Below are 17,619 nucleotides of genomic sequence, written 5' to 3' on the forward strand. Positions count from 1 at the left end.
ATTTAGCCAAACATCTACATCCGAATTCGAAGAAGTTGTATTGTTACCACAAGCTATAGCTTTTGTAAATCAATAATCGATCGGTCTAACAATTGATGTTCGATTATCATAGATTACAATACAACTATTGAGAAGTTAATATTGGGACACATTAAGCGATCCAGATTGATATACATATATATAACACAGAAGTGGAGCATTTTGAAACTGTTTATTTTTAAAAAAATTAAAATTGGAAACTGTCTTTAAGTGAATTTTATTGGGAACTATTTATCTGACACCAGATTATCATTTTTCGATAGTTATGGTATTTTATTAAAAATTCAGGCAAAAATTAACTCGTTCTGAAAATAAGATCCGTTTTTGCTCATATCATCTTAAGTATAAAAAACACGTACGATAATAATAATAAGTTATAAAATATAGGAGACCGGATTAATTTTATGAAAATATTTTTGAAAAATGTGATTTAGAACGAATATCCAATTTAGTCTGCATGATTTGAGTTTGCCAACCGAAACAATCCCCACAAAAATGTATATAAATCGACCTCAGTCCTTAACCCAACTCTCTTGTAATCCAATGAAACTACAAATTCCACGTCAAAAAAACAATGCAAGGTGCACTACAATGGTCGACTCGCAGATTTAAATTACCAAAAAAGAAAGAAAAAGTAAATCCTAACTTACAATAAGACGATTAAAATGGCCAAAACTGGAAATCAATAACAGCAAACCAATATATAAATTCTCGTATGCGGCAGTAATCAATTTTACCTCTAAAAAGCGCTTTTGCTTCGATTATATTCAGTCACTTTTTAGCCACCAGATGTTGAAACCCTTTTTTCGTCGCTAAGATTCGGCACCTTAAGATGGACCTGGAGCACTAGTTAATATCACCCAAAAGGTAAAAATGGTAACCAAAGACCATTTTTCAAGAAAGGTTATTATATTGGAATTAGTCGTCCAAATAATAATATGATCCAGCAGACTTCTGCTCCCGGTCCTTGGTCGACTCCAGTTTGTTGATTCTTGGACGATAATTCGTTGGATCCCGTCTAAAGGTAATGTCCAGATGCTGCATAAATTAGTAAGACAGATTGTCATCGGTAGTTACGTTTGGATGTACAAATTGAAGAACAAAATTTGTGGAGGCCGTCTTAGTAGTAAAGTTTAGTGGGCTTACAGATAAGAATAGGTTCATTCCTGTCAGTAAAGATTGAGGCGAATTGGCAATACAATCTATAGATGGCTTTCCCTCGTACACAATAACCCTGTCTGCAAGGTATGTTGCCATTATGAAGTCGTGCTCGACAACAAATGCGGTCTTCTTTGCATGAAGTATAAATCTCTTAATGACTTTTGAAGCAACAATACGCTGCTCAGAGTCCAGATACGCACTTGGTTCATCTATCAAATATATGTCTGCCGGCTGCAGCAAACCCAAAATGGCAAATCATATATCATAAAACAGATGATAAAGGTCGTCAGCGTGGATGCAGGAATTCCGGGGAGTGGGGCGACTCAATCATATATGAGAGCCCAAATTTGAACTTTTAAGAATACTGACAGAAAATTTCAAAATTTTCAGGTTGAGGGAGGGCAAACTAGTCAGGCCCTAAAGGTCATGGTGGTGATGATTCGGTTAAAGCACATAAACGAGCACGCTATGAAACACAAAAGTAGAAATGTCGTATATACTCGATACAACATAATCTAAGCATTTTCTGACATTTATCGAAATTGAAAGACCAAGGAAAAGACCATACAAAATATAGCGAGGACCAATGCGACATAATGGATTTCCGGCAGATATTCATATGATCTCTCCTACTATCTTATTATGAAAAGACAACTTGCTCATAAAATATTTATAAATAAAGTACATGCAGGTAAAAAATTAAAAATTAACCTTTCCAAGGCAGAGGGTTAAAGCAACTCTTTGCAACTCTCCACCAGAAAGATTCACGACTTCTTGATCCATTAGTTGCTCGATTAGGAGAGGCTTCATCACATCTGATACGAACTGCGGATGCATATAAGAATCACGTATTTTTTGATGCAACAGAATTCTAACAGTAGATTGGAATTTCGGACTGATCTTCTGTGGCTTGTAAGAAACGTTGAATTCTGGAATCTCTACATCCGAGCCTTCTACCAAGTCAGGTTTCAATAGACCGGCCTGCGATTCATAAGGAAATAAATTGTAGCAAAAAATGACTATATCATCGCACATGCTATAGAGACCAATAAATAAATTTACCAGCATCCTTATGAAAGTTGTCTTCCCTGTCCCGTTTTCACCAAGCATGACAATGATTTGAGAATCAGTGAACTCCCCTTCCACTACCTTAAGTTGAAAATTACCCTGAGTCTTGGTCATGGTTGGATACTTATACCTCGCATATGTCTCGATTTCCTCGGCACTTTCCTGTGGAGTCTCTGCAACCTGAGAGGAAAAGAAATGTACTAATGCCATCACACACAACACCACAATTCCTGTTACGAGCTATATATTCAGATGAATCATACAAGTTACCCTAAAAGTAAGAGATTCATCCCGAAATCTTAGATTCTCTGTTGGGACAAATCCAGCCAGAAATATATTGATTCCCTCTCTGACGGAGAACGGGAGTGTTACCACACCATATACACCAGGCCTCCCATAAAGGCAGCAGATGAAGTCCGATAAATAATCAAGTACACTAAGATCATGCTCCACAACAATAACATAGCTGAGAAGTAAAATATTTTAATGTGAGGTCTCGTAACAGAGAAGGCTGAACTCTGATTACTAAACAAGAGTACAAATAGAAATGTCATGAAACCTATTGGGTCGGAGCAAAGATCTGACAACTTGAGCAGCTTTGAGCCTCTGCTTCACATCAAGATAGCTCGAGGGCTCATCAAACATATAAATCTCCGCATTCTGTATAGCAACAACAGCTATAGCAAATCTCTGGAGCTCTCCACCAGATAAATCGCCCACATTGCGGTCCAAGACTTGAGTCAGCTCAAGATCAACACAAAGTTCTTCTTTTACTTCTCTCTCATCTTTCTGAGCAAGAACTTGCCCAACATTGCCTTGAACAGCTTTCGGGATGTGGTCCACATACTGTGGCTTGATGATCGCCTGAAAAAATGAATCCATGAATAGTAAGAAAGGTGTCACAACTTGGAAGAAAGAAATGAGATTTAAACTGACAAGTCAATTACAATAAAAACTGAACTTAAACAAGATCCACTAAAACAGGTCTTGTCATTATTTTCCGTAGGAAATGAAATACAACTACTAACTGATATATTAGCTAGCCATTTTTTATCTATTAGGCAATCAAAAGAAACTAAAACATACAATGATCTTAAGAAATAAATGCGTCATCACAAACTATCAAGGTAGTTATGTAGGCTATACTCCTATAAGACTATCACAGGCCAAGAGATATTTTCATGAATTCAACAAAAGCAGATATTGTTTCAAAAGTTTTGAACAATGCAGTGACTAAAGCAGCATCAAGATCACTCCGGAAACAAACTTCAAAAGAGAAGTAGCCAATTTCTGCAGAATTTCCCAAATAAAATACAAACATGGCATCTCTTATCTTCAAAAGAGAAGTAGCCAATTTCTGAAGAATTTCCCAAATAAAATATAAACATGGCATCTCTTATCTCGACAGCAATTTTTTTAAATCAGAAATCACCTTCAAATTATCTTCAAGGATACGCGTAAAATAGTTTTGCAGCTCAGATCCTCGAAAATATGTCAAAATTTCCTGCCAATCAGGAGGGTTCTGCAGGACATGAAAAATGTTGAGAAACAGATTAACCTCCAATGGAAAAATTAAAATAAGTTGAAAAGCTTACATTAAAGCGTCCCAAGTTAGGCTTCAATTTGCCAGCCAAAACTTTCAGAGCAGTTGATTTTCCAATGCCATTAGTTCCAACCAAGCCAAGAACTTGTCCAGGTCTTGGAACAGGTAATCTGAGTAAAATATTTTTAGAAGGTTAGCAAGTAATAACCAAAAGCCATATACAGAGGGTAACTACAATCAGGTCAAACCTATGCAATTTAAAGGTGTTGGGACCATATCGGTGTGTGGTATCCTTATCGAGGTCTTTTGGCAGATTGATAATTTGGATGGCTTCAAATGGACATTTCTACATAACAAGTCAAACATTTTGAGAGTTGGGGAGCTTGTAAATTGAACATTAAGGCAAAAAAAACGGTCCTTTCATTGGACAGACCTTCACACATATACCGCACCCAATACACAACTCCTCAGAGATGAAAGCAATCTTCGCTGCAGGAGTCACTTCAATGCATAGTTTGCCTGCAATTATATAAAATATCAGAAACACAGACATGACATCCATGCAAAAAAATAAAAAACAATCCATTAGAGAAGCTATTGGTGTAGTAGTTTAACATCTCGGAAGCTGTATTGCTGAAAATAAGAGTTAATCACATAAATTCTGAAACGTTTTTTTCTCTTTTGAGAACTACATAGCCTAATCTTAATGCTCCGTGAGCAGAAACAAGCATCCCAGGCATTGTAACCATTTTTCATAATTGAGAAAATGTAGGGCAGGCAAATGCAGTTCTGAAGACATAATAATCGGGTTTTTATTGCAAACATCAATATTTGCTTAGATAAATAAATAAATAACGTATAAATAGACGAAGAAATACACAGGGAGGGGATAATAAATCCACATACGAAAGGTCTTCTTCACAACAATTATTTCTATGAGTCAAATGCAGCCAGCATACATGAAATGATGGAATTTATATCACGTGACAGCTGACTCTGGGCAATAATTATGTCCCCCGTCGTTGTTTATTGAAACCAATGATTATTTGCAATGATGAATTCAAATCAAATTATGGACGCATGATTGGGGTACACTCAGATTGAGAATAAGGGAGCCAAAGCCAGTAAAGGTTTCATGTCCAATCCCCAATTACAAGGAAGCATAAATCTTCTCACATATGGTTATGGATTTGGGGGAAAAAAATCAAAACTTGGAGAAAAAAATGATAAACATTGTCCACAAACTCTAAACTAGACCTGTGCTTTCCCAACCGAAAATTTTAAGCTAAAGTATTTAGCTTTTATCCAGTGAATCAAAAGACATTAACATACGATAAAACAAGAAAAAGTGATCAAGATATCTATCCAAATACAAAATTGAACAAAACCCAGAAAATACACTTTCGAGCAACATTCCACAATAACCACACCATCAACCATGCACAAAAATCAACCTCAAAAAAGGAGAAATTACCGGTTTTGACCACAGGGCAACTCTTTTTACACTCCTGGCGACACTTTTTCGGCTTGCACTTGTCGGAGCTCACTATAGCGATACGCGTCAGTTTCTGATCTGCCATCCCTCTCTATATATATTCGACTGATCACTGCCCAAATTAACAAAACAAAAAAAAATGAAATAAAAAACTTCAAAAGCCAAACAATTAAAGCCAAAAAAAGGAATTGCGTACAATAAAAGAAGACTCCGCAGAGAAGGAAAGAGGGGATGTGCTAATATTCTGGTGGCACACGTAGAGAATCGGGTTAGGGTTCCAGGGAACGTTGTCGATTAAATCGCATTACCTGGTAATGTTAAAACACGCTTTCGCTGCCTTAACAGGATGTCGCAATTGCTTGCGAAGGATGTCCTTCTGTAATATAATAAAACAATGTGAACCGTCTCGCGAGTTAATTTTATGAAATGAATTTTTAACTCGATCAAACTCATGAAAATATTAAATTTTATATCAAAATTATTATTTAAATATGTTCGAACTATCTCACACATATAAATCTGTGAGATTATATCACAATAGATTTTACTCATATTATATGATGATAATAGATAGAATATTCATGAAATTATCATCTCAGAAAGCAAAATATTATTTCTTCAAAATAAAAATTCAAAAACATTATTGTGAAAAATTATAAAATTTTGAAAAATACCAAAAAAAGCCTCCTTCAATTATTATTATAATTAATTATCAAAAAAGCTTTTAAAAAATATTGAAAAAGTAAGTGTTTATTGTTTTAGCAAACGTCATAGTTGCCAACAACATATAATTCTAATATTTTAAATCTTGCAATAACTCAAATATTACATTTCAATGATTTTTCAATAAAAAAATTTATTGTAGTCTATAATTTATTTTCCTAGTTCTTATTTATATTTAATCCCTAAAATTTGACCATATAAATTAATCAACACCAAAAAACTAACAAACTTTGCACACAAAAACAGTGTAAATAATTTGGGATAAATCCCAATAATTTTACCATAATAGTAATAATTTAAATTATCATGTCGTGTATCACTATTTTAAGCATGTCAATATTGTCTTCGAATTTCTTCTTGTTTCTTTTTTCATTTTTATGTGACAACTATTTATTACCAGCACTCTATGATCGTCAAATTTGCAAATATCATCTTCATTCTTTAGTTCTATTATAACGCAAGTTTTGCACTAAAATAATTGAATTTCTGCACCAAATTCAACATCCGACTCCAACTAATTTATTTCAAATCTTACATAAAAAAATATTATCAGGATATTTTTTTTATTTTACATATATTAATCATTATATTTTATATTTATATTTGTGTTAAAATTATCATTTTCAATTGTTATATTGTATTTTTACAAATTTTCATTTGTGTTTTACTATTATATTATTATAAATAATTACATCAAACCATTAATTAAATGTTTTAAATTATTTAAATTATTTAAATAATATTTATAATCTTTAATACAAATATTTATAATAAATAAAAAAAATTAAAATTAAAAAAATAAATAGGAGCTCTTGGCGCTGAGGAATTCCCCTTATGACACTAAAATGGTGTTTTTGGTACAGGGTTAGAGATGTTTAAACTGATTTTGTTTTTTTTTTTTTTTTGCATATACCTCTTGTAATACTTTATCATTTGATATTTATCTTTTTTTATCGAGTATAATATTATTGCATTTTAAATATCACAGAAAAATCGATATTGTAAATTACTTTGTATTCAATAGATTTCTCTCTTATTTTATTTTCACGCATAAAATATAAGTCTGAGATTTATCCGAAGATGAACGCAAATGATGCTGACGCTGATGCTGGGGTCTATGTCGATGTCGATGTCGATGTCGATGTCGATGATGTCGACTGCGTTCGGATCTGCGAGGTTATGATCGATTGAGGAACGAGTGTCACCAATGCTTTCATATGATCCCATTAATGATCCTCTTTCCATTAAAGTTGCAAGAAAGAGAGGATTTCAACACACGTTGCATGATCTACAGTATATACCCAGGTCCCATTTTGTAAAAGTAAATATATTTGTTTTTTTATTATTAATAAAAAATAATCATATCTGGAAAAATAATAATGATAATAACACATTGATAGATAAAATGAATGATTTTAAAACCTTATACGATTTCAAAATTATGCATTGGCAAAAATCTTTAAATATCTTAAATTTTTAGGGGTGTCAAAATCCGACAATACCCACCAACCCGACACGGTTCAACTCGAAAAAATAAGATTTGGATTTGGGGTTTTCGAGTTCGGGTCAGATCGGGTTGGACCCGATAGCTGACTCGGAAAATATGATCGAGTTGGGTTGGGTTCGGGTTGACCCGAAAAGTTAATTTTTTTAAAAATATATAATTAATAAATATTACCTACATTTTTTTATATATTTTATGTCTAAAAAAATATTTATTGTATATTTATATCATAAATTTTCATAATTTAATATTTATTTTGAATATTTTTTAATCTTTAAATAATTGTTTATTTGATTTAGTAAATATATTTTATTTTTTTACGATTAGACTTTCAAATTTAAATTATATATATGAGGAAAAATTTGTTATTGTGTGTTTAAATTAAAATATTATCATTATTTTTTTTATTTTTATTTAATTTTCTTTAAAAAATTCAAAATCAAGTTATACGGGTTGATGGGTTGATTCGGGTTCATGTTCGGGTTGAGAGTTTTCGAGTTGACTCGGGTTCGGATTGGGTTCGGGTTGAGCAATTTTTGAATAGTACTATTGCTCAACCCAACCCAACCCACCCGAATTGACACCCCTATAAATTTTGGTACGCAAAATTCTTGAATTGTGTACGTAGTGATGTATCTACTTGACATTTGATCTAAAGGTTTATTTTTAAAAAAATTGAACTGCGACCAATACACTTTACGATACTATATTTAAATCAAATATTTCAGAATAAAATATAATGTGTCATTTCATAATTAAAATTTTTTAAAATAAGGACGTGGGCAACGTCCATCGTCCACTCTAGATCGCATTTAAATAACTTTTCGGAAGCATGCAAAAAAATATATACTTGACACTTACCTTCATTGTCTATGGAGTGCTTGGTGGCGAATATCGCCTCCCAATATCTAATGTATTGGAGATAATCTTCTTTTGACTTTAAATCTATCATTATTGGCTTTTGATGGATGTGCTCAAGGGAATTTTAGTTTTGCATTTGTATTGTTTGCCGTTTGTCTCATCTTCATCAACCATAGTGGCTGTAGGTACTCGTTTTCTAGTTAGCATGCATATCTAAATCAAGAACAATATGAATTGGTGGGAAAAATAAACTGATAAATACACAATTTTTCCAAAGATTTATATAAACCACAGCCAGAAGGTTGCTACATGGAAGTTTTAGAGCTCTGTAATCAAAACCTGGCCATCTGGAATTTGCCTAAACTAAAAGCACTCCTCAGTTGAAGAAACAGAACTTCTTATGCTGGTGAACGGGTGAGCTTCCATCATCGCAATCGATGCAAAGCTAGGTATGCAACAAATCTGTATCCCACTAACATCAGCACCATGATGGAAATGCCCATCCACATATGGCTCAAACCAACAGATTTGATGGCAGGGTGATCTGCGACTCGGCAGTAGACCCCATTTGCACACTCATAGTAATCATTCTCATCATACTGAATCCCAAGAAGTAGCTTATAACAGTAGTAGCTGTAGCTCAGATATTTTAGCCAGACCATGAAAGGGGGGATTTGTCTGACATAGTATCCTCCGGCAATAAGGAAAACCAAAGTTGTAACTGAGGCTAAAGTTGCAGCTTGTTTTACGTCCATGAGTATGGCGCCAAATGCCAATCCAAGACTTTGGGAAACAAGGACGCTTAAAAGAACAATTAGAAGGGAGAAGATAAAGGTGGCAGGGTCAGGTTTAAGGCCACCCATCCAATAAAAGATTAAGGTAAATATGGTTGGCAGTGCAAGCTCGAGTGGAAGATCTCCGACTGTTCTGGCTAGATAGTAGGAGGAGAGGCGGTACATTCCAGATGACCTTTCCTTCTTTAGCATGTTCCTTTCTTGGGGAAAAGTGAAAACAGCATTATAAAGGGGGTAGAAGCCCCAAAATACAGAGAAAAAGGACAACATGGCTATCTGCAAGGAAGTAATTCTTAATTACCAAACTTGAGAATACATCATAATTACGTAATAATATAAACATGGATGTGTGGAAAAGGCTTACACGGTCGTCAATGTGAGACGGTGGGGTTTGCCACCATAGAAGACCTCCAAGTATCGCCACACTTACAACTTGAAAGGTTCTGAGCCTGTTGAAGGCTTCAAATCTTCTCTCCCGTAATCCTCGTAATAGCAGGACATGAAATTGATGCCACCATGTTGTGCACCATTTTTCGAATTTCAAATCATCTCCTACATCATTCGAAAACTATGAACCTTAAAAGTTTGTGAAAATGTACAAGTTCTCTGATTTTGAGGGAGAAGAGTGGTTACTCGTGGAGTTTTCTTCGTTGTAGTTGTAGATAATTATATCTGAACTACACAACTCAGTTTTCAGCCTGGTAGAAATGTTCTTATCATAAGCAGAGATGAGAAATTCTCTTACAGATGCTGGATCTTGCTGACTGTTGTCACTGTGATTGGTAGAGTGTTGGAAATCTGGTCCAATCCCTGGAAATGTGAAAAATTAGGACTTTCTTCTCATTTCCATTTTCTAAAATAGACAAGTATCTAGATTCATGATTATAATTATTTCTTGCTGGCAGTGTTAATGAATGTGTTAGATAGATTAGTACAGTCTGTAAGATGTAATACTCGATTGAAATCAACGAGCTGCGGGTGGGTCTTGTTTTGTTAAATCCCATTTAATATTTTCGAGAACCAACCTTTGTGTAGAGTAATTTGACTCTTTATGCTACTTGAGCAGGAAAGGTGAATAAATGGAGCAAGGTCCTTGACCATAAACTATGTGCTTGTGCTAAGTACTTGTTGTGGAAAGCATGATTTTCTAATTACCATTAGCAAGATCAAGCAATAGATCAGCCGGATTGACAACTATGGATGTCGGAAACCCAATTGAAGAGAAGTACTGCAAGGCAGTTGATGCAGGACCGTAGTAAATTGGGCAGCCTTCAGAGAGCAAGACTACCTTATCGAACATATGGTAGAGTCGGCTAGAGGGCTGATGAATGGTGGTTATAACAGTTCGACCACCAGTAGCAAGTCCTTTGACTGTGTTCAGAATTCGTTGAGCTGTAGTGGAATCTAAGCCTGAGGTGGGCTCATCTAGTAATAGTAAGCTTGGATTGATGAGCATTTCTTGACCTATGCTCACCCTTTTTTTCTCCCCTCCTGATATTCCTCTAAAAAGGGGCCCTCCTATCATGCTATTACGGCACCTAGTTAACCCCAGTTCTGTTATGACATGCTCCACATGTTGTACTTTTGCTTCTCTGGTCAGACTTTTCGGTAGCCGTAATAGGGCAGTAAATAAAAGAGTTTCAAACACACTAAGATTTGGGTATAGAATATCATCCTGTGCAACAAATCCTGTTCGACGTCGGATGGAGCCTGAAAAAGGCTGACCATTGTAAGTGATCTTGCCTGACAAGTTTCCAGAGAGACGACCTCCAAGGGCTGTAAGAAGTGTGGTTTTTCCACTGCCTGATGGACCTAGCATCGCTAGTATCTCCCCAGGTGAAATCATGCCTGTGATCCCATTTAGTATTACTTTTTCTTTAGGGTTAGAGGTTCCTCCACAACAAGTTCCTTGTCTCTCATAGTTAACTTTGTAGACAATCTCTTTGAACTGAAACACAAGAGGAATATTCAGCAGGTGTAACATGTCGCTAATATCTTCCTAAGTGAAAAAAGGTTGTAGTATTTTTTATCTTCATCTAGTAAACCATTAGCTGTTAGTAGTAACATACATACTTTTTGTGCAAATCTATCCTGTCAACTGCCTTTAACATTTTGTAAAAATGCAAGCAGGCTGGTGGCTTGCTGGAGTCTGTTTTAATGCATGCATGTGATTATCAGTGTGAAAAGACAAGTGTGCAGGGGTGGGGGAGACCTTTAAACTTATGGGAAATAATGTCCGCTGTAGAAAGGATTGTGAATTGTTCTGAGCTGGGTAAGCCAGATATGCCGTGTCGCAGGTCTCCAGCTTCTTTGGCAGGCCTTTCTCCAGTTCAGTGCCATCATTTTCTGGTTTTGGTGCTACGGAACACAGGGGCATGGTTAAATCTACTGATGCTCAAACTGTTTTCTGTCGCGGTGGTAGAGGTGGAAAAATTCGTGGTGTCTATTGGTATAGGATGGAAAGGAGGCAGACGTTTAACAGCAGCTTTTAGTTTTGGTTCCCAGTGAAAGGATCGATTCACAAATATATAACCGCGGAGACAGACGCAAGAATCTCATACATTAAAGTTCTTCATGTAGGCCTAACATTTCTGGTGGGATCCCATCTCTGTCATAAAGAAAGCTCCACTCTAGTTTATGTTAGTTAATTGATTTATAGCAGTCTCTTCCTTTTAGTTTTAGCATATATTAATATATAAGCATCCTATCTCTCTTTCTGACATCTGATGCTTTATTATTTTCCAATATTTTTTATGGTATTCTCTTTCCTACGAGCAAAACTGTTTTACATCTTCATGCAAGTGGTTATAAAATTGTAAGTGGGAAGTGAGAACCATGCCACTGAACAATATTATTTTATGGAGCCCCACAGTGCTTTTTGCCTGCGAAGAACAAGTTGATGTATATTAACCTCACTTATCTAATGATTATGGAGGAAGTTGGAGTACAGAAGAAGAACCAAATATGGCAATATCAAAGGAAACATTGATAAAAATCAAACGCTTGTGTTTTTGAAGCATTTCTGAGGTGTTAATTAGGTTCTCATTTGAACATAAAGCATCCAAGTCTTGTTTTCTTCATAGTGGACAACTATAGTGATTTCCTCCTTTCACTTTTTACCCATATTAGCTACTGATTAGTTTGATTTATATATGGTTCTGAAAATGGATTCTTACTTTATATGCATTTCAGTTCTTGTCCGCCGGCACGTCATATCCCCCGAAGCTATGCCTGAATACTAAACATCATTTATCATTTGAAAATTTATGACGATCTAATCGTCGAGAATCAGATACAACCATATATGATGACTGATAACTTGTGACACTTTTCTCTGTTTAGTATAGCATTCACTGGAAAGGTGGAGTTGAGGTTAGATTCTCCACAGAGTTTTTCTTCTTAATGAATTATCTCCTCGATCTTTTATTCCTTTTTCATCTTTCCCATTATCACATTTTCGGCCAGTGGATTAGAAAGAGAGATGATTACAGGATGAACCCATCAATGGATTACAAATCTTGTCCATAGAAAAAATTTACGGAGCACTAAGGTTGATTAAAGGAATGGGGACATGGTGGAGCCACTTTACCTTGTCTCTCAGTATTATCTAGTCTTTCAAATTGTATACTTGACACTGGATGTGCATAACACAGATACCGTCACCCATTCGCAGGCGACGCGCGCATGTAGAGCGAGAGTAAGAGCAACACAAACACAGTTAATAGAAATCGAGTTGTGTTGTCTCACATATTTGAACAACATACCTTTATAAAATTTAAAGATTTGTTTTTTTTTGTTTAGACTATTTAAATGAGCATGCTCTTCTCTTCATCAGGAGTACCGCCGCGGCGTCGCCTGTCGACTTGGTTAAGAAAACTCTGCAGTAGCAATCCATGTCTTGTTCATGTTCCCCCTTGCTTTGTTCTACTTGTAGACTAGTTTGACAGATTGCAGATATGGATTCCTGATCCAAAATTCTTGCCAAAGCTAGCTGAACCATCTTTAAATTACTTTTACTGAAAAAGTGAGTAAGTTTGGTTATATACATTTACTTCTTAAAATTTATTTTCGGAATTGGTTAGGTTGATTAGTTTTTTAATACTATTTTAAGATATGATATAATGATAGATTTGTTTTCGGTGGAGATGATGAAAAGCTGAATTATAATAATGGTTATGTACGGGAATTTGAAAGTGGAATGAAAGTATTTTTTTATTTATGTTTCATGAAAATGAAAATAATTCTAGAGAACACCAAAGGATATAAAGTTGGTGTTAGTTTTTAAACTTTTTTTTTTAAAAAAAAAAATTGCTTGAAAGAATTAAAAATAATATGACAGCTCTAATTTTATAAACTAGCATGAAACATGTCTGGTTTATGCAAATACCAACTATATAATTAAAAATTTTAAAAATTAATTTTCTAAAAAAATAATTTGAATCATTTTGTTATTTATATGAGTTTAATCTCTTGTCATATTAGTTTAATAAATTAATTAAGAACTTATATAACTTATTTTTAAAATTGTTTCTTAAATTAAATTTCAAGCGGTTGATTTTATATAATATAATAAATTATAATAACATAATATATAAAATCATAATTTACATAAGTGAAACAAACACATAATGAACAAATAATTATCAATTTAAATCATCGTGACTAACTCATCAAAACAGTATCAAAACTAATATTGATAGTAAAATATTACCCTTAATATTCAATTTAAATAATATATAACACATAATTTTTTTACTTTTGTTTTTAGAATTATATATCACGAATAAATTTTATATCAGAATCTATCTTTTGTAGACTAACATTGATGACTATTAATTTCTAGTTAAATAACAATTTTATAATAATAAATAAATAAACATATGTAATAAAATACAAATTTATATAAGATTTTATGTTAACTATCAAATAAACTAATACAATAATTATTAAATACAAATTTTAAACTATTAGTATAATTTTCACCATTAGAATTTGAAATATAATTAAAAAAATAAACTTTCATACAAAATGCAATTTTTTTTGTTTCATTAATTAATTTGATTTCAAAATAATTAAATAAAGATATTAAATATCATATGTATATAAAGATTATGTCATATATTGTTTTTACAGTAGAAAATAATTAATGTGTCTTTTTATTGCTCATTAATATACCTTTCCATGCATTACATATTTGAAGTTTTGATTGATGATTGATTTTGACGATCGAATGCATGTAATTTTTAAGTTATACAATTTAATAAAATAATCATGCCTATAACATATATTTTTGTTATAGATAATTTTTTTTAAAAAAATTTCATATATTTTTTGAATTTTTACTATATTTTAAAATAAAAATAAAAATTATATATGTATTGCATTATAAATTTTCATATTGATAGTTGTTATCTCGTTTGAAAGAAAAAACAGATGTGAATATATATTTTTTTACAATCAGGTAATTTTTAATAAATTAGTTAATGAATAATTATTAAAATATATATATAATTTATATTTTTCATCAATCCTTTATATATGAATCATTTTTATATATTTTGTTATATATTTGTTTGTGCTTAGTTCTTATTTGCATATGTACATTGGATATTTAAAACTATTTGTTTTCGATAATCTTTTTTTTTTAATATCAAAATACCGTAATATTAAACATTTAAAATCATATGATTTTTAAGTTTCAGAGTTGTAGCATAGTCAAATTATTTACAATATTTCTGTCAGTTGTTGGAATGTGAACTTTTTTTATTTTCTTATTATTGATTTTTTATTTTCTTAAAATTTCATAAATAATTAAAAAAAACATATATATAATTGAAAATTATAAATCAAAAGATCTCATATTATCAAATTTTGTATATTGAATTTATAAATTTGTCTGATATATAATTTTTTTTTAAAAATGTTACTATGATCTATTTTAAATATCAAATAAAATTGCTATACAACATGTGCGACAGTGAAGCTAATTGTTTAACAATTATGTCTTAAAATTTATATATTATAAAAGCTGATTTTGGAATTGAAACCAAAAAAATATTTTAGTTCTGATTTTGGTTCCTCTGTTTTTGAGAACTAAGATCGGATTTACTTTTAGATCCTTAATATATAAATATTAAACTGTGACGCCCCGAAACTGAGACGCGTCATCGACGTTGTTTAACAATTTAAAATCGTGTATCAACTAGCCACGTAGTACATCAAATAACTATAAACCAATTTAATACATAAATCAATAATCCTTTTTACAATACGATTAAAACGAAATGCGGAAGCGTAAATCACGATAATATAACTAAAAGACAGAATGATAATATCGGTCTTGAATTGGATTAGCTTCATCACCATCGCCAAAATATTCTTGTTCTTTATCTTCGATTTATTCCTCGTTCTGATCTGGGAAGAGGATGTAAAGGGTGAGTATTTGGGAAAATACTCGGTAATTGGGGGACGATCATGCAAGTAACGACCCATTACAAGCCCAGTGGACCGCCCATATGGCCCACTGCCCAGATCAGCCCAAGGCTATCCCGATCTTGGGCTCCCTCTATGAGGCCTTTTCCTTCACGGGTTTTCCATAGGCATCGTACGGGTTATTCATAGGATCTCCCCCTCCCTACCAAGCGGTTTCTTTCGCCTCTCTAGGACTCGATCCCATGACCTATAGGATAAGTACATAGATATCAAGAGTCCTGATACCAATTGAGCTACCCATGAGACCTCGCTCCTGCCTTTTTGCTTCAGAAATGATGATTCATCGCGCGAATTGATGGATTTTTTTCACAGGAAAAAGGTTCGAAATCGAGTTCCAAAGAAAGCGGAATTTCTTATTAATAGCTGGAATCAGACTTTGATGATAGCTTCAAGAGAAGGGCATTCACTTTCCAACGAAGAGGCAAGCTTGGCTTGCAGTTCAAAGTTGCGATCCTGATTTAGCTGGACTCGTACCTGTCTCTTCCTTATCTGTCTGATGGGAGGTGGGTTCCTCATGGAAGTCAACGGTTTCTGCTTAACCGGTCAGCTCGCCCGGGTTTTTCCCATCAACTAAAAAGCAAGGCTAGCCGGCTTGTGCGGGCTAGAAAGTATTTCCATATCGACAGACCATTTCGCGCTCCTCGAGGTTGAGAATTAAAAAAAAGTATCAATTTATGAAAATTGGTACCAGGACTCTTGATATCTATGTACTTATCCTATAAGTCATGGGATCGAGTCCTGGGGAGGCGAAAGAAACCGCTTGGTAGGGAAGGGGAGATCCTATGAGTAACCCGTACGATGCCTATGGAAAGCCCGTGAGGGAAAAGGCCCCATAGAGGGAGCCCAAGATCGGGATAGCCTTGGGTCGATCGAGGCAGTGGGCCGTATGGGCAGTCCACTAGGCCTGTAATGGGTCGTTACAGTGCACAACAAATATTAAGGTTATAATTATACGAATACATTATCATCATTTCAATAATAAGCATGTTGAGTCGAATACGAACAAAATACAAACATAGCACTGAAAATCATCTCATTTTCATGGTTTACTGATCAGTCCCCTATATGTTACTCCTCTAAGGGGCGATGCCAAATGAACGGTTATCATATCCCACCGCATCAGGGTCAAAACATGTCAAATATCGAAATTTCCTTGTCATTTCTAATTCGAATCATTACAGTGCATTTCAAATATTTCAAACATACTTCCAAATATTATAAATAATATTAAATAACAAATTGTCCAAAGGTTTTCATAACAAATAAGAACGAATATATCATGCCGTTCGAATTTCAAGAAACATACATAACGTATTTTTAAGCAATTGTGGACATACATACGAAGAACAAGTAGGTGGATATGTATATCGAGTAGTACACTTATGAAATTCAAATGTACGTAATAGTTTAGCAAAAGCTCACTTACTTGAAAGATTGTTCCAAAATCTTGGAATGAACAAGTTGGAGTTGACAACGAAAAATCAGTCACTTTGCAAAAATGTTTACGCCTAATTGCACAGTTGGATCGATCTGAATTTTGGATATGTTACTCAAAACACGCGTAGGTGTATTATGAACGGTGGAGATCGGATTTGGACGTGTAAAACAATGAGCAAAAATTTCTGAAATTGAGCAGAATTTTTGGTACTCGAAAATTGTAACTTTCGGAGAGAACTTTTGATGTTGTTTGGTGTGATTTCACTCATTCTTTTCCATTATTTATAGGCACCAATGTGACTTTAGATCTTCTCCCTCCATGGCAAAGGTTGCATGGTGTATGGCATGTAATAACTAATGTGACTTTAGGCATTACCCCTCCATGTCAAAGGTTGCATGGTTTATGACAAATAATAACCAATGTAGTTTTAGGCCTTCCCCATCTATGCCAAAGATTCCATGTAATTTATTCTCCTCCATGATATAATTTATCTTCAATGCA

The 17,619-nt window shown here is 33.8% G+C and overlaps 2 protein-coding genes across 3 annotated transcripts; both read right to left on the bottom strand.

Moving 5' to 3' along the window:
* Positions 1-537: 537 nt before the first annotated feature.
* Positions 538-5,653, bottom strand: LOC140811959 (ABC transporter E family member 2-like). 2 transcript variants are annotated; one of them, XM_073170096.1, is made up of 12 exons: positions 5,503-5,653; positions 5,286-5,418; positions 4,245-4,330; positions 4,060-4,157; positions 3,864-3,981; positions 3,701-3,790; positions 2,828-3,132; positions 2,539-2,734; positions 2,263-2,448; positions 1,912-2,181; positions 1,186-1,431; positions 538-1,077 (listed from the first exon to the last, which is right to left on the bottom strand). In XM_073170096.1, exons 2-12 carry the CDS (start codon positions 5,389-5,391, stop codon positions 958-960), a joined length of 1,821 nt encoding a protein of 606 aa, XP_073026197.1. In that variant the 5' UTR covers positions 5,392-5,418; positions 5,503-5,653; the 3' UTR covers positions 538-957. The 2 variants fall into 2 exon arrangements, with proteins under 2 accessions (XP_073026197.1, XP_073026198.1); XM_073170097.1 differs by lacking the exon at positions 5,503-5,653 and having other exon boundaries at positions 5,286-5,494.
* A 3,006-nt stretch (positions 5,654-8,659) lies between these two features.
* On the bottom strand, positions 8,660-11,851 carry LOC140812330 (ABC transporter G family member 14-like). Its single transcript, XM_073170569.1, has 5 exons — positions 11,401-11,851; positions 10,344-11,136; positions 9,822-9,998; positions 9,553-9,740; positions 8,660-9,464 (listed from the first exon to the last, which is right to left on the bottom strand). Exons 1-5 carry the CDS (start codon positions 11,563-11,565, stop codon positions 8,820-8,822), a joined length of 1,968 nt encoding a protein of 655 aa, XP_073026670.1. The 5' UTR covers positions 11,566-11,851; the 3' UTR covers positions 8,660-8,819.
* Positions 11,852-17,619: the final 5,768 nt, after the last annotated feature.

Source organism: Primulina eburnea, chromosome 14, assembly GCF_022965805.1.
Source record: "Primulina eburnea isolate SZY01 chromosome 14, ASM2296580v1, whole genome shotgun sequence".
Classification (NCBI taxonomy): domain Eukaryota; kingdom Viridiplantae; phylum Streptophyta; class Magnoliopsida; order Lamiales; family Gesneriaceae; genus Primulina; species Primulina eburnea.

Bases quoted from the DNA above. Each gene is read 5' to 3' on its own strand.
- LOC140811959 (XM_073170096.1), bottom strand. From the start codon at position 5,391: ATGGCAGATCAGAAACTGACGCGTATCGCTATAGTGAGCTCCGACAAG. The intron at 2,735-2,827 runs GTTTCATGACAT...TTTACTTCTCAG, and splicing joins TCTTTGCTCCGACCCAATAG to CTATGTTATTGTTGTGGAGC. The intron at 2,449-2,538 runs GTAACTTGTATG...TTTTCCTCTCAG, and splicing joins ATGAATCTCTTACTTTTAGG to GTTGCAGAGACTCCACAGGA.
- LOC140812330 (XM_073170569.1), bottom strand. From the start codon at position 11,565: ATGCCCCTGTGTTCCGTAGCACCAAAACCAGAAAATGATGGCACTGAA. The intron at 9,999-10,343 runs GTAATTAGAAAA...TCACATTTCCAG, and splicing joins ATTGCTTGATCTTGCTAATG to GGATTGGACCAGATTTCCAA. The intron at 9,741-9,821 runs GTAACCACTCTT...CGAATGATGTAG, and splicing joins CAACGAAGAAAACTCCACGA to GAGATGATTTGAAATTCGAA.